This window comes from Scleropages formosus, chromosome 6, assembly GCF_900964775.1.
Source record: "Scleropages formosus chromosome 6, fSclFor1.1, whole genome shotgun sequence".
NCBI classification, from domain to species: Eukaryota; Metazoa; Chordata; class Actinopteri; order Osteoglossiformes; family Osteoglossidae; genus Scleropages; species Scleropages formosus.
The window spans coordinates 34,904,091-34,917,557 of NC_041811.1; the positions used below are offsets into that span (position 1 = coordinate 34,904,091).

The 13,467-nt window shown below is 47.5% G+C and overlaps 1 protein-coding gene and 1 non-coding gene across 2 annotated transcripts; one reads left to right on the forward strand and one right to left on the reverse strand.

The window, feature by feature from the left end:
• Positions 1-4,007: 4,007 nt before the first annotated feature.
• LOC114910801 (small nucleolar RNA U13) lies at positions 4,008-4,112 on the forward strand. Its single transcript, XR_003797806.1, has one exon. It is a non-coding gene; the product is annotated as a small nucleolar RNA U13 (small nucleolar RNA).
• A 4,874-nt stretch (positions 4,113-8,986) lies between these two features.
• On the reverse strand, positions 8,987-12,835 carry ppiab (peptidylprolyl isomerase Ab (cyclophilin A)). The gene is made up of 5 exons (XM_018755658.2): positions 12,657-12,835; positions 10,847-10,877; positions 10,389-10,477; positions 9,996-10,168; positions 8,987-9,325 (listed from the first exon to the last, which is right to left on the reverse strand). The coding sequence occupies exons 1-5, from the start codon at positions 12,723-12,725 to the stop codon at positions 9,193-9,195; spliced, it is 495 nt and encodes a 164-aa protein (XP_018611174.1). The 5' UTR covers positions 12,726-12,835; the 3' UTR covers positions 8,987-9,192.
• Positions 12,836-13,467: the final 632 nt, after the last annotated feature.

Sequence of the window (13,467 nt, forward strand, 5' to 3'; positions counted from 1 at the left end):
GTTGGACCGGGTCCTGCTCTCTGGTGGGTTTGGGGTTCGAGTCCCGCTTGGGGTGCCTTGCGATGGACTGGCGTCCTGTCCTGGTTGTGTCTCCTCCCCCTCCGGCCTTTCGCCCTGTGTTGTCGGGTTAAACTCCAGCTCCCCGCAACCCCATATGGGACAAGTGGTTCAGACAGCGTGTGTGTTAAATGTTTCTGGCCAAGCCATTTCTGTTCCAACATCACCCCATAGAAATTGTCTGGGAAATCACAACGTATGAGGAAGTGACACATTTTTTAGATAATTTTCCTAGCAGCCCAAAATGCTCTTGATGTCGTAAACTGAGAGCAGCATGTTTAGTGGGTCACTTTCACAATAAGCTGTCAGTTTAAACAAAACACACCCTACCTCATTCCCACTGCTATCAAAGTATTGTTTACAGTTCCATAGTCCCTTAAAATTAAATTACACAGTGGTGTCACGCTGGAAATGTATCCTTCCAGCATTTAGATTAATGTGTAGGCCTAGTTCTGAAAACAAACAGCAAAAGCTGTGTTTTTCACATGCCACATAAAATTCATGGCTCTCGGATGTGTATCTGGAGGAAAACAGTGGTCATCTTAGTGTTTCACACTTATAAAGCTGAATGGATGATGTGTTAACAGAATTTTGGAAACCTTCACTGAAAGCAGACCAGGGTAAGAAGTAATTCGGAGTGATTCAGGTCATCTAAAAGGTGCGGGTTCATTTCCTCAGCTGGGTTTGAGGCGAAATGAAGAAAAACTGGGTTCTTACTTTTGTGGAGTTTCCTGCAGCCCTCATGACAGGTGCCAGGTGAGTATCAGTGCCATGGAGCTTCATGGATTCCTCCTGGGCCCTCAATGCCCATGGTACCCTGCTCCAGATTCCAAAACACGGGTGTAAATTAAAATGTAACTTTTTTCTTAAATGGTGAAAGAGCCAACGTTACATGGAGGGTCATTAAGATTGTCTAGTCTGTGTTTCACGTGAAAAAAAGGACCCTTAAATAGGCCTTAAAACTAAACACTGGAGCCCAGGGATCTGCACTGAACCACTCTGTGAAAACATCGAGCATCATAACTCAGACAAGTCACACAACACCTCAAAATTACTGGTTTACTTTTGACTGAAGCAGTTCTGTGTTAACATTCTTGTTTTCATGTTGTGTCAAACCAACATATTAACATATATGGCTGTGTGGGTTTCCTCTGGATACTCTGGTTTCCTCCCACAGTCCAAAGACATGCTGTTCAGGTTCCCCCATAGTGTGTGAGTGAGAGAGAGAGAGTGTGTGTGTGTGTGTGTGTGTGTGTGTGTGTGTGTGTGTGTGTGAGTGTGTGTTCGTTCCACTGATGTATGGATGAGTGACCCAGTGTAAGTAGTGTACCTAGCAGTGTAAGTCACCGCGGTGAATGAGGTGTGTGGGCTGGTAACACTACATAGAGTTCATTGGGAGTTACTTTGGACAAAAGTGTCTGATAAGTGTATGTAAATATAGGGTAGCTGACAGCCTCATGGTTAGAGCTGCTGCTGTCAGATCTGACTGTCGCTGGTTCCAATCTCACCTAATGCTGCAGTACCTTTGAGCAAGGTACTTACCCTTACATTTCGCAGGTAAAAATTACCCAGCTGTGTATAAAGGGGGAACTTGCTGGAAGTAGCTGAGCATTTTAAGTTGCTTTTGAGAAAAGCCTCAGTCAAAAGAATAAATGTAAAACAACATCAGCAGTTTTTTGCTCTTTGAATTCCTCTAAGAACATTTCAATGCAAATCACTTCGCTTCTTGTATCTGATCTTCACATTTGCAGCGACCGTAGAAATTCCTTTTTCCTTTGACCTGTTAAACAGGGCCAGTCACTTCAAAAGCAAATTAAAGCAGTGGCGCCATCTGGCGGACAGAGCGCGAACTGTTCGCAGCGATTCCGCCACTATTGACTCCCAAAAGGAAACGCGTTTCTCCTGGAGTCACATGCGCATGCGCGTTGCACGGCCGAAAACACGCGAATGGAAATTCCTCGATGACTCGTTATTCCCCAGACGTTTTATTTTATTAAAGTCGGGTTAACCAATCATCCCTAAAAGTGGTGTGTGATTCCTGTAACACACTTTTTACGCGACTCTCTGCCTCTATTGCGCCAAATTGGCATATCAGTAGCCCTTCATATTTTACTGTGAATTAAGTTTTTTCAGTGACCACAGAATTTTCCATTAATATTATACACTTAAGCGGGTGCGGTGGCGCAGTGGGTTGGACCGGGTCCTGCTCTCCAGTGGGTCTGGGGTTCGAGTCCCGCTTGGGGTGCCTTGTGATGGACTGGCGTCCCGTCCTGAGTGTGTCCCCTTTCCCTCCGGCCTTACGCCCTGTGTTGCCGGGTTAGGCTCCGGCTCCCCGCGACCCCGTATGGGACAAGCGGTTCCGAAAATGTCTGTGTGTGTGTGTGTGTGTGTGTGTGTTGGACACTTATTTCAGTTATACTGTAGTAAACCATTTCCCAAGTGACGAGACAGCGCTGCGCCAGAGCGACCCCGAGTGGAAAGACGGGGAACTGCAGCCCACGAGTGACAGGCGGCATAAATCTTAGTTTTACTTCCATTTACATGAATTCATTGAGCTGACGCTATGTGTGATTTACCTCTTTAGACAGCTTTGTACTGGAGCAGTTCAGTGTAAGAACCTTCCCAGGGCTATTGCAGCAGGAGGTGGGATTCGAACCTATGCTATTGCTATCTAGGTCAGTTTTTACTTTTCAAGCAGGCATGCAACGTCCTTTTCTCGGCAAAGAAAACAACAATGTGATATCATGTGGTTGGAAACGCGCGTCCGATGTTGGAAATGTTCATCCGATCCGTAGGCAGAGATAACAATATTTGCACGTAACTGTTGCGCCCCCCCGCAAAAAAAGACACGGTCATTTGGGGTCATGAATTTAAAGATCACCAGGTGATATCGCGAACTGCCGGGACGGGGGGTAGGGGTATCCGTGTACTACGTCACTGTCCTCATGAATTTTAACGAACACCACACGGATTTAGCATGAAAAACACACTTAGTGAGGTATGCGCTGAACACCCGAAAAAACGCGATACCAACTCCGCGTTCCAGCTGACGTCACGACACGCCCCCGTTTTGTGACGTCCCTAAAAAGCTCATCATCGCCTCAGCGGAGTGTCAGTACAGAAACCTGATAACCTTCCCTCAGTAGTAACACTAAAATAAAGTTCTCAAGTATGCCAGATGAACAGAAAAGGAAACTACAACACATCTTTAAGTGTTCATGCAGAATGGGACAGTTTACCATACCTTAATGAAAATAAGGTCTTCACAGAACTGGATGGTCTCACGTTTACTAGTCTACAACTTGTACACAGCGCGCAGTAATTCGATTGGCTGCCTGGCTGTTATCCGCATACAGTATGCTGCAACATGATTGGCAGTCTGCCTCTCCGCATATAGTATGCAGAAATGTGATTGGGAGACTGACTGCTCTCTGCACAATATGATTGGCAGCCAGGACAGACTCACGAATGGGGAAGTGAAGTTGTAGGCGGAACTTCCTTCACCAGGACCTCTCAGCCATATATTTGTTGCTATCCTACCCTAACAAAAATATGAATTCCACCACCCACGACTGTTTTTGAACAGTCTAGTAGAAGTTCAAATTTAATACTTCATAAATGATTCTAATTGCAAATTAAAAGATTCACTTCACAGAATATATTTTATTACTAGAATATATTGTCATACTACCAATACAAGCGCAAAAATGTCTGACCAATCAAAACTTCCCAGAATGCAATTTGAAGCGTTAAAAACTACATTGATAATAAATATTATTTCACTAAAAACTCAATAGCTGTCAGTAGTACAATACTAGGATTGTGTGTCGTTATTCCGGTTCAAGTTAGATCGTCATGTTAGGGTTGTGATGTGGTCTTTACAACGAGCGAACCATGGGTGGGAACCATAGAGCGCAGCTCTTGCTGAGGTCAGAAGAAGTAACATGGTGATCCTTCTGGTTCATATAGGTGATGAATGGGTTGGTCACTGGTCTTCAGTGAGATGTGCTGCCTTTTAATACCTTGTTACACAAAGGCACATTACCCTTCTGATACATGAATTTGCGCCAGAAGGATACATTTTTTGGTAACATTACTAAGCAAAAAGAGGGTGCTGTGCTATGATTATTTATAGTAAGTGGTAATACTTTTATTGTAAGTAATAATATCAATATGAGCATACTTTCTTGCGCTGTGTATCTTCACCAGAGCACAAGCCTTTTTCTTTAAGAACATCGTGCTCGGGGTGGTGGAGCGCGCCGCTTCGGTTTAGTTAAGTCTTTGCGTTCCCATCCATAACTAATTACGTATTTATATTTGTATGTAGCGGTGCAACAGTCATAATAGCCAGATTTATTTTCGCCATGTTAAAAATCTTATTGCCATTTCAAATAATCATGGGAAATGGTGAGCAATCGAAACTGTATGTTCAGCGCTGCCATATTGCAGTCCAGGGGTCCCGGGTTCGAATCCCACAGTACAGCACGTTCGTGCTTTATGTGTGTGCAAATAATTATAATTTATGTTCCTCAGTGTACAAAACTAAGATGAAAAGTCTCATTTGGACAAAAGCGTCATATGAAATGGTAATAAAACGGTGTCTTTCTTGCTTTTTGCCCTGAGAGGGAAGCGGCTCTTCTGCAGAGCGTGTCAAACATCGCACTGCGAAACCACACACATTTGGTTACTCTTCACTTATGTAATGCCATACCTGTACAGTGTATTGGTGTTTAATATAATAAAATATAATATAATATCTCACTCGTGTGATGAACGTTGGAGAAACTAACTGCACTTTAATCACGCGTCTGTATCTAAGTGTCTCTTTCTACTAATGTAATGAACACACTGTATTTTCTATGAGATGTTCGTCGCTTTGGAGAAAAGATTATGATAAATCAATATATGTAAATTATAATATAATATAATAATAATACTTTATTTTTTGAACCGCTTGTCCCATACGGGGTCGCAGGGAGCTAATATAATATAATATAATATGATACGGCTCAATGTAATGTTGTATCGCCCCCTGCCGGCAGGGCAGAGCACTGCATTTTTTTTTTTAACTTTAATAAAGTTATCAATAAAATGCACAACCAAAAACAAACATCAAAAAATCCACAGTCAAACGAACCCAAAGCCATTTTCCTACAGTTGGTCAACAAAATTACTAAACAGCCATTACATAAAATACATTATCAAGACAGTGACAGAGTCTTTCCCATAACAATCCCCCTTCCTGGCTTCAGAAAATATAACTGACCCATGTCTTCCTCACACCAACATACCCACGAAAGGACTGCCCCCCAATAGCAGCTCAACCCAAGTCATCATGTCATATAGTATTGCAGTATAAAACTTTATCATACCCCTAAAACCAGACAAATAAATACAAAGCGGACATACACATCATTAGTCATCAGTATAAAAGGCTAAAAGTGCACAAAATGACCTAATGAAACAAGGCCATTAAAACCTGTAAAGAAGATGCTATACAAATAAAACCCACACAAATTAAAAAAATAAGTTAGTCAAAAGTGCACAAACCCAACAACACAAAACTACTGAAACCTGTGAATAAAATACTGTACAAGTAAAAACAACACATTAAACAAATATAAAAGAAAATAAATATACAAAGGGGTAAGATAAAAGAAGGTACAATATGTTTTAAAAGAATGTAGTTCCATAAAGCAGACGTCCATCCTCAGAGCTTCAGACACAGTTACCCAAGAGGCCTTTCCATCTGTCCTTTGCCTTGTGGTAGCCACGATCAAGTGTAGTACCAGAGATTTTAGCGGGAACAGAGTGGAGCCATGTTCAGGACTGTGTGTGGCATGTCAGCTTTCCTGGGGCGAAGCTCTGCTCCCTTGTAGGGTTTTATTTTATTTTTGGGTAGCCTGCTAAGCCTAAGGTGCAGGGTTTCAGGTGGCTTGTCTGCCGTCCCCACAGGGTGACACAGATTTTGTTTTTTAATCGTTCTTTACCGGATTGCCCAGAGTATGTTTTCCTTGAAAACATTAGCTGCCCCTGGGGAAGACGAGAGACTATATTTGGCTGTGAGGACGACGGCTGGAAGGATGCAGGCATTGAAGAATACCATCTTCTTCCACTAGAGGAACCGGGACAACGTCATCGGATTTCACGAGCGCATTCCATTTGTTCGTGAGATCGTCTTCGGACTCCTGGGACTTCCGGCGGAGGACATTGTCTGCATCCAGAGGAATGGGCGGTTGTCCTTCTTCGACGTCACACTGGCAACTAATGAACGTTATCAGAGGGTGTTGGAGACGTGTAGGGTGAGTGCAATGCATTCCAAGCTGCTCCCCTACTCCATCGAGCCACTCTGGAGGACAGATAGAAGAGTTGTGACTGTCCACGTCTTCGATCCCTTCATGTCGACAGACGTCGTGGCGGCCTTCCTGGGGGATTTTGTTAATGTCTTCCTCGGACATGAGGAAGACCTGGACCTTCTGGGCATCTGGACTAGACGGAGACGCTTTTTAGTTCACCTACATCCCGACCCTGCAGGGATGGACGGTTACAGGCACCCGCCTGCGTATTTCACCTTGGGTAAGGCAAGAGGCTATCTATTTTATTCTGGTCAGCCTCCCTCCTGCCATTTGTGTCTTGGTCAGGGACACACCGGGAGATCATGTAAGACAATGAAGTGCCAGCGATGTTTGGAGATCGGCCACCTGGCTAGGGACTGCGTAGGCTCCCGCTGCTGTACCCAATGGGGGGGGGGGAGATCATCTTTCCCGCAGCTGCCCGCTGCGCAAGCCGACCTATGCCGGGGTGGTGTGGGCAGGGGCGGTGCCGACAGGGGACGGTGTGGAAGCCCAGCCTTCGTCTGGTGGCGCTGCTGAGCAGCTGGGATCAGCGGTGGGTGCGGAGGTAAGAGAGCGGTTGTCCGGGGCCAGTGTGCCACAGTCTCCTTCTTCACTAGGCACTTTTGAGGGGTCCCGGGCTGAGGAGGAGAGGGAGGGACACACCTGGTCACTTGGATATTTTATGGGATTTTGTGGGAGTGACCAGGAAGAAGAGAAGGCGCAGGAGGGAGGCTGGGTTGATCTCCGGCACTACATTGGGGGTGCCGGTCTTGACTGCGACCCTTCAAAAGGGCCGAGAAAATGCTCCCTCCTCCATAGTGGTACCCGATCATTCGGGCTTATCAGTTATTGACTTGTCTCAAGTGGGGTCTCCCCCTACATTCAGTTTGTCAGGGCCGGGGAGAGAGTCCCACCTGACAGCTGTGGAGGACAGAGATTTTTGTTTAGAAAAACTGTTTGAATAATTGATTTTAATTTGTAGATTTTATAGTATTTTAGATTTTAAAATGTTTTATTTTTAGAGGTGTGTTGCATGAATGTTTAATATTTTTATGGTTTTTATTGACAGCAAAATCAGAATGTGGGGATTTTGACATGGGTGCCTGGGTACTTTTCTTGTTGATGTGGTATACATGTTTTTTAAATCTTGTACGTAAATTGCTTTTTGGTGAAGGGTTTTAAAGTCTCAGGTTCCTTTTGTCAAAATGGATATTTATTTTTGTTGTTTAATTCTGATGTTTATTTCTCTTTGTATTAGTGAAATAAGATGTTTGGAGAAGTAAGCTCTGTCATGTTTATGTAGAGAAATGTTTTTAAAATGGAATGTGAGGATGTTTTCTGTGATGTGGAATGTAATTTTGTTCTTATGGTAATGAATAAAGTATGGAAAAAAAAATAAAAATGAGGTAATAATAAACGAAAGCTGCACACAGTAAAGAGCCCGTTCAAGGTGCATCCAAAGCAGGGCACTGAGGGTCCAGGACTAATCCGTGGAGCTCCATGGCACTGGTACTCACCTGCCACCTGTCATGAGGGCCTCAGCAAGTTCAACAGCTCCGCAAAAGTAAGAACCCAGTTTTTCTTCTTTTCCGCTCAAACCCAGCTGAGGAAATGACCCTGCAGCTTTTAGACGATCCGAATCACTCTGGAAAAACTTCATTAACTGTTATCGAAATTATGTGGATGAAGGGTGAAAGATTAACCCTGGTCTGCTTTCAGTGAAGGTTTCCAAAATTCTGTTAACACATCATCCATTCAACTTTGTAAGTGTGAAACACTAAGACGACCACTGTTTTCCTCCAGATACATATCCGAGAGCCATGCATTTTAGATGGGTTTTAAACTCAATAGCTACTGTATGTGGCATGTGAAAAACACAGCTTTTGCTGTTTGTTTTCAGAACTAGGCCTACACATTAATCTAAATGCTGGAAGGATACATTTCCAGTGTGACGCCACTGTGTAATTTAATTTTAAGGGACTATGGAACTGTAAACAATACTTTGATAGCAGTAGGAATGAGGTAGGGTGTGTTTTGTTTAAACCGACAGCTTATTGTGAAAGTAGGGGGTGCGGTGGTGCAGTGGGTTTGACTGGGTCCTGCTTTCTGGTGGGTCTGGGGTTCGAGTGCCGCTTGGGGTGCCTTGTGGCAGACTGGTGTCCCGTCCTGGGTGTGTTCCCTCCCCATCCAGCCTTGTGCCGTGGTGCCGGCTTAGGCTCCAGCTCCCCGCGACCCCCACATGGGACAAGCGGTTTCAGACTGTGTGTGCGTGTGTGCACAGGCACACTTATTGTGAAAGTGCCAAGATGGTGCAGTGTTTAATGCTGATGCATCACAAGATCTTCGATGGGGGTTCGAATCCCGTAGAGTTTGCACATCTTCCCCGTATTGTGTCCAAAGGCAGTGGAGAATCCTCCCCTTCTGTAAAAACCATGTAAGTGTTTGCTAGGAGTCCACTTTGACTTAATGGCACTTTCCATGTGGGCAACTGACTTGAAGTGACAAAAGAAACATGTATGGTAATGTTGGAGGACTGAATCATCTAAATTGCAGACTTCCAAAAAAATTAAATTTAAAAAAAAAAAATCCCCATCTTTAAGGAAGTTGTTCCCAATTTATTTCGGAATTTGATCAACATTTTTGGTCCTGCTGGACTCTCAAAAACCAAAGGAAACCAAAGGTAAACCAAACACGGTAGGTTCTGACAAGGAACAGATAAACCTAAAAGGAGAAATGGGGGAGGAGCAATATAACATCTGGCTGGGAATGTTGACTTTGGGTGACGGCGCAAGGCTGGCCTTCAGAGCTGCCCACAGTTGGCGATCAAGATCTTGGCTGTGCACTTGCCACTTTGGGTGCCGTAAGACTCCACTTTCTTCACGATGTCCATCCCTTCCACAACCTTCCCGAAGACCACGTGCTTTCCGTCGAGCCTGTGGGTTTGGGGGGGGTGTATTTAATGAGTTTTGGGTAACAACTGAAAATGTGCAAACACAACCAAGTGAACTGGACACAATGAGTAAAGGTGGTACTAAGTGGGGTAACTCTGACCATGGGGATCCCATGTGATTTTCTAAATTATTTTTAAACGGTTGTTAGAGAAGAGTCATGGACACCCTTTACGACAGAACCTTGAGTTGAAGCCAAAACTGTCAAGCAGAACACCTTCAAACACCACTGTGATGAGGTCTTTTACTGTGGTACAAAAGCAAATGCTTTCTCATCACCTGTGAGCAAAAATTGTCTGTCGACCATGAGAACTGGTGCAAGAAGCTTCATAACCACACACTCCAAGAGTTGTGCTTCCACATCTGGCCCCATCTCTGTCTAAAACACCACGCATCAAATGAAATAACAATCAATGTTACCAGGGTGGGCCTGCGTACCACATTTTTGGGCAATTGTGATCCTCAAAGCACGAGCAGGCACTGAAAACTCATCGATGGGCATCAGCACTCATGTTCCTGGTTCGAACGACTCGCCGACACCCTGCGCTACTCGTCTGGACCAAATATGACACCGACTTGTCCAGCTCGAGGAGGATTTTGGCCCTGTGATGTTTTCTGAGAGCCGATCGCATCGACATCGTGTAGAGAGCCTCACCAGGCTGTGTCGGCCGTGCAGATGAAGAACTGGGAGCCGTTGGTGTTCGGTCCCGCGTTGGCCATGGAGAGCGTGCCCAGTCCTTCGTGCTTCAGGGTGAAGTTCTCGTCGTTAAACTTCTCCCCGTAAATGGACTTGCCCCCGGTTCCATTGTGGTTGGTGAAGTCACCGCCCTGTCGTGGCAGTAGAAAGGGTCACAGCTAAAGAGCACGCTACACCGTCTTGCCGTCGCACTCAGCTGAACGTCAGCGAGGGTGCGGACCACACCTTAGAAGAAAAGGTCTCCAAACCTTACTCTGTAGTTACCCAACGGAAGTCCACCACGGAGGGGGACAGACTAGTCTGACTTGTCATTCGCAACCGTGTTCCATACCTGGAACCCAGCCAGCCTACCTGGCACATGAAATTAGGGATGACACGGTGGAAGCTCGACCCTTTGTAGCCAAAGCCCTTCTCTCCAGTGCACAAGGCGCGGAAGTTCTCTGGACAGAGCGGAGCAGCAGCACAAACTGTTAACATCCAGAACTGCAGAATACTGCGGTGGCTGTTACAGTGTCTTTGCCAGGCCATTCAGCACAACCAATTGATGGAATGCGTGGAAATGAGCCCACGTTTCCCAGCGAAGAGCAACTGGCACCAGCCGCCACGTCACGAAACCCTTTTACGACCACAGCACCGCCCTCGCCGCCAAAAGCGTGCATCCTGAACCCGTCGGCATTTAAACCTATTCCCTTCACCGCTCTTGTACTGTAATCCCATCACTGTACACATTTACGCGTGGCTGCAAGCACAGGAAGGAGTCTTAGCAGTACTTGAGAAGAGGAAAAGAGCTCCGTTTAGAAAGGCCTTACCTGCCGTCTTTGGGACGACGTCAGACCGCAGCTGTCGGGAGAAGAAAAGCTCACAGTTAGGAGGCGACATCCTTGCTCTGTAATTAGGAACAATGTTCACAACTCGGTCACAGTTCACCGCATGTCAAAATAGAATGTGATGCAGTCGCCCTCCCTCCCAGATGCAATTACATCATTATCCAGAGTACAGGTGGGGGGTGGGAGGAGGCACTCATCTGCGGCCGGACAGTCAGCCTCCACTTTTGCACACAGGGGCACATGGAGCAAAATATTATGCAAACATAACAGGCTGTGCTTAAGCCCTGTCCGAAGGCACGAGATGTGCAAGCAGTCAGCGCAAGCGCCGCCGTGCACGCGCCCTGCAGACAGGCGGTTTTACACCGTTTTCCCGCTGGTTTGCAGCGCTGCGCTGAAGCGGATGACCCGTCCAGCGCTCGACTCGCACCCACAGCCGCCGCCCCCCAGCCCCACCCCCGCCCCGCCCCGCCCCGCCCCGCCCCGCCCCCCAACGCGCTCACTCCGGGTACTTTTCCACTGCACACAGGAAGCGGCGGACTTTCCACTGGAGACGCGCTGCGGGTGGACACAGCGGGACACAAGCAAGGGCTTCTCGTGGTGAAAAGGAAGGGGAAATGCCCGCTCGCGCAGACGCTCGGACAGCCGCAGACCCAGCCCTCCCCCTGACACACGCCTCCCGCGAGCCCTTTATTTAACTTAAGTTACCCCTAAACACAGCCCTCCTTGGCTGATTCATCTAGAAACGTCGCACATGCACCGCTTCCACCCGCGTCCCTCGCCCCCTCCATCCACGGCGACAAAGCAAAGGAGCGAGAGGAGCGCGTCCCCGCGGTGCGCGTTCACGGTGTGCCGCATCGGCGCCGCAGCTCCGCGCTATCGGTGTCATTGTCGGGACTGAGACGTGACAAAGTGTCATTTCCAGAGGAAGGAGCCGCACACTCACCCGACACGGTCATATCACAGGCGTGGGGACAGGGAGGTCGCGTCAAGCCCAGCTCCCACTGAGCGCTAATTGTGATGCTTTTGGCCCCCCAGACACCTCAAGTTTTTATGCCGCTGAATTGCGCATCCCGGACCGCGGACACACCGAGCCGAGCCGGAGAAAGCGGTGACGGGGAGGGGGGATGGGGGGATGGGGGGGGGGAGCAGGAAGTACAGAAGCGAGCCGTGCAGAGACGGACACCGCGGGCAACGGAGCCGCCGAAACGGCTCGAGCTAAGAGGAGGGATGATCGCGAAAATCATCATGATGTTGTTGTTTGTTTCTCGAAAAGTGCATCGCTTCCCGCACAAATCTGGACCATAAGTGCTCGTCCGGCTGCGGGACACATCACTGTCGGGCTGCGTCCACACGGCCCGGGGGGTAGAGCCGGGTAGAGCCGAGCGGAGCCTAGTAGCGGAGCCTAGCGGAGCCGAGCCAGACCAAGAGCCGCATCCAGGAGCCGCTCGTCCCCAGCGGCCATTCATTGAATCATTGCCCCGGCGTCCAGCCGCAGAGACCAGGCAGGCAGGCAGGCAGGCAGGCAGGCAGGGACTGAGGAGCGCGGGGCTGAACGCGATGCCCGGACCCCGGCGGAGCCCAGAAAAGACGACGGCCGATGTGTTGTGTAGCGATGCACACGAAACGAGTACTGTACTGTACTGTACTGTACCGTACCGTACTGTGCCGCACTGCTCGTCTCCGCGAAACACAGGTTCTCGGCACCGCGGAAAATGCGCTTCAGCCCCAAAAAACTGCTGGCAAACCGTTATTTCAGCGTCACGTCCAGCTCTCCTCAGCACCTTCTTCTTACCTCCATGAAAATCCTGCCGAGAGGGCTGCCGTTGACAGTGATGTCAAAGAAGACTTTCGGATTGGCCATGCTGATGTTTGACAGTTTTTCCTCTTCAGGTAAGTGCCAAATGTGTGTTCGGTTACCGCTGCCAGAATTGTGCCGCAGCTTTGTCACAACAGGACGCGCGTGCCCCGAGCTGGGAATATATAAGAGCAAATGGGAGCCCCGCGCTGGATGAAAACCAATGGAGACGTGCTATTTTTTGATTGACGCAGACGTAACCCAATACAGAGTCACAACGGTGCATAATTTATAATGTCGTATCTTCTTTGAGAATACCGACTGTGCTCGCAAACTGCAGGAGTCAAACAAATAATTGACACTGCAGTCTACCAGTTGTCTTACATACGAGTGACGGCAGGGTATTCAAGCCCATAGTTATTGCCAAAGAACGTTATAGGTGGAACCCGAGAACGGCGCGGGCTGTTTTAAGAGCCTACACCTTTAAAGGACTAGGGGGCGGATCAAAACGGTCCGCCATTTCGGCTCCGGCTTAAGCGCCATGGGAGGAAAACCATTGTTTTTAGTGATCCGTAATGGCGATGGTTTCTCGATTACTTCACAAAGGTAGAAACGAAAAAAATCGGTTAAATTGTGCAAAAGGACAAAGAAATGCACTAAACGCCGTTTGCGCCGCAGCGTGTGTGTAATTATAAATTGAAATTCTGAATATGTGAAGAGTGAAGCGAATATCACCGCACTGCACTCGAAACCACGCCTATGATGCTGTCGAAGCCGCTGACGGCTTTCGCCGCACATTTCGATAGAA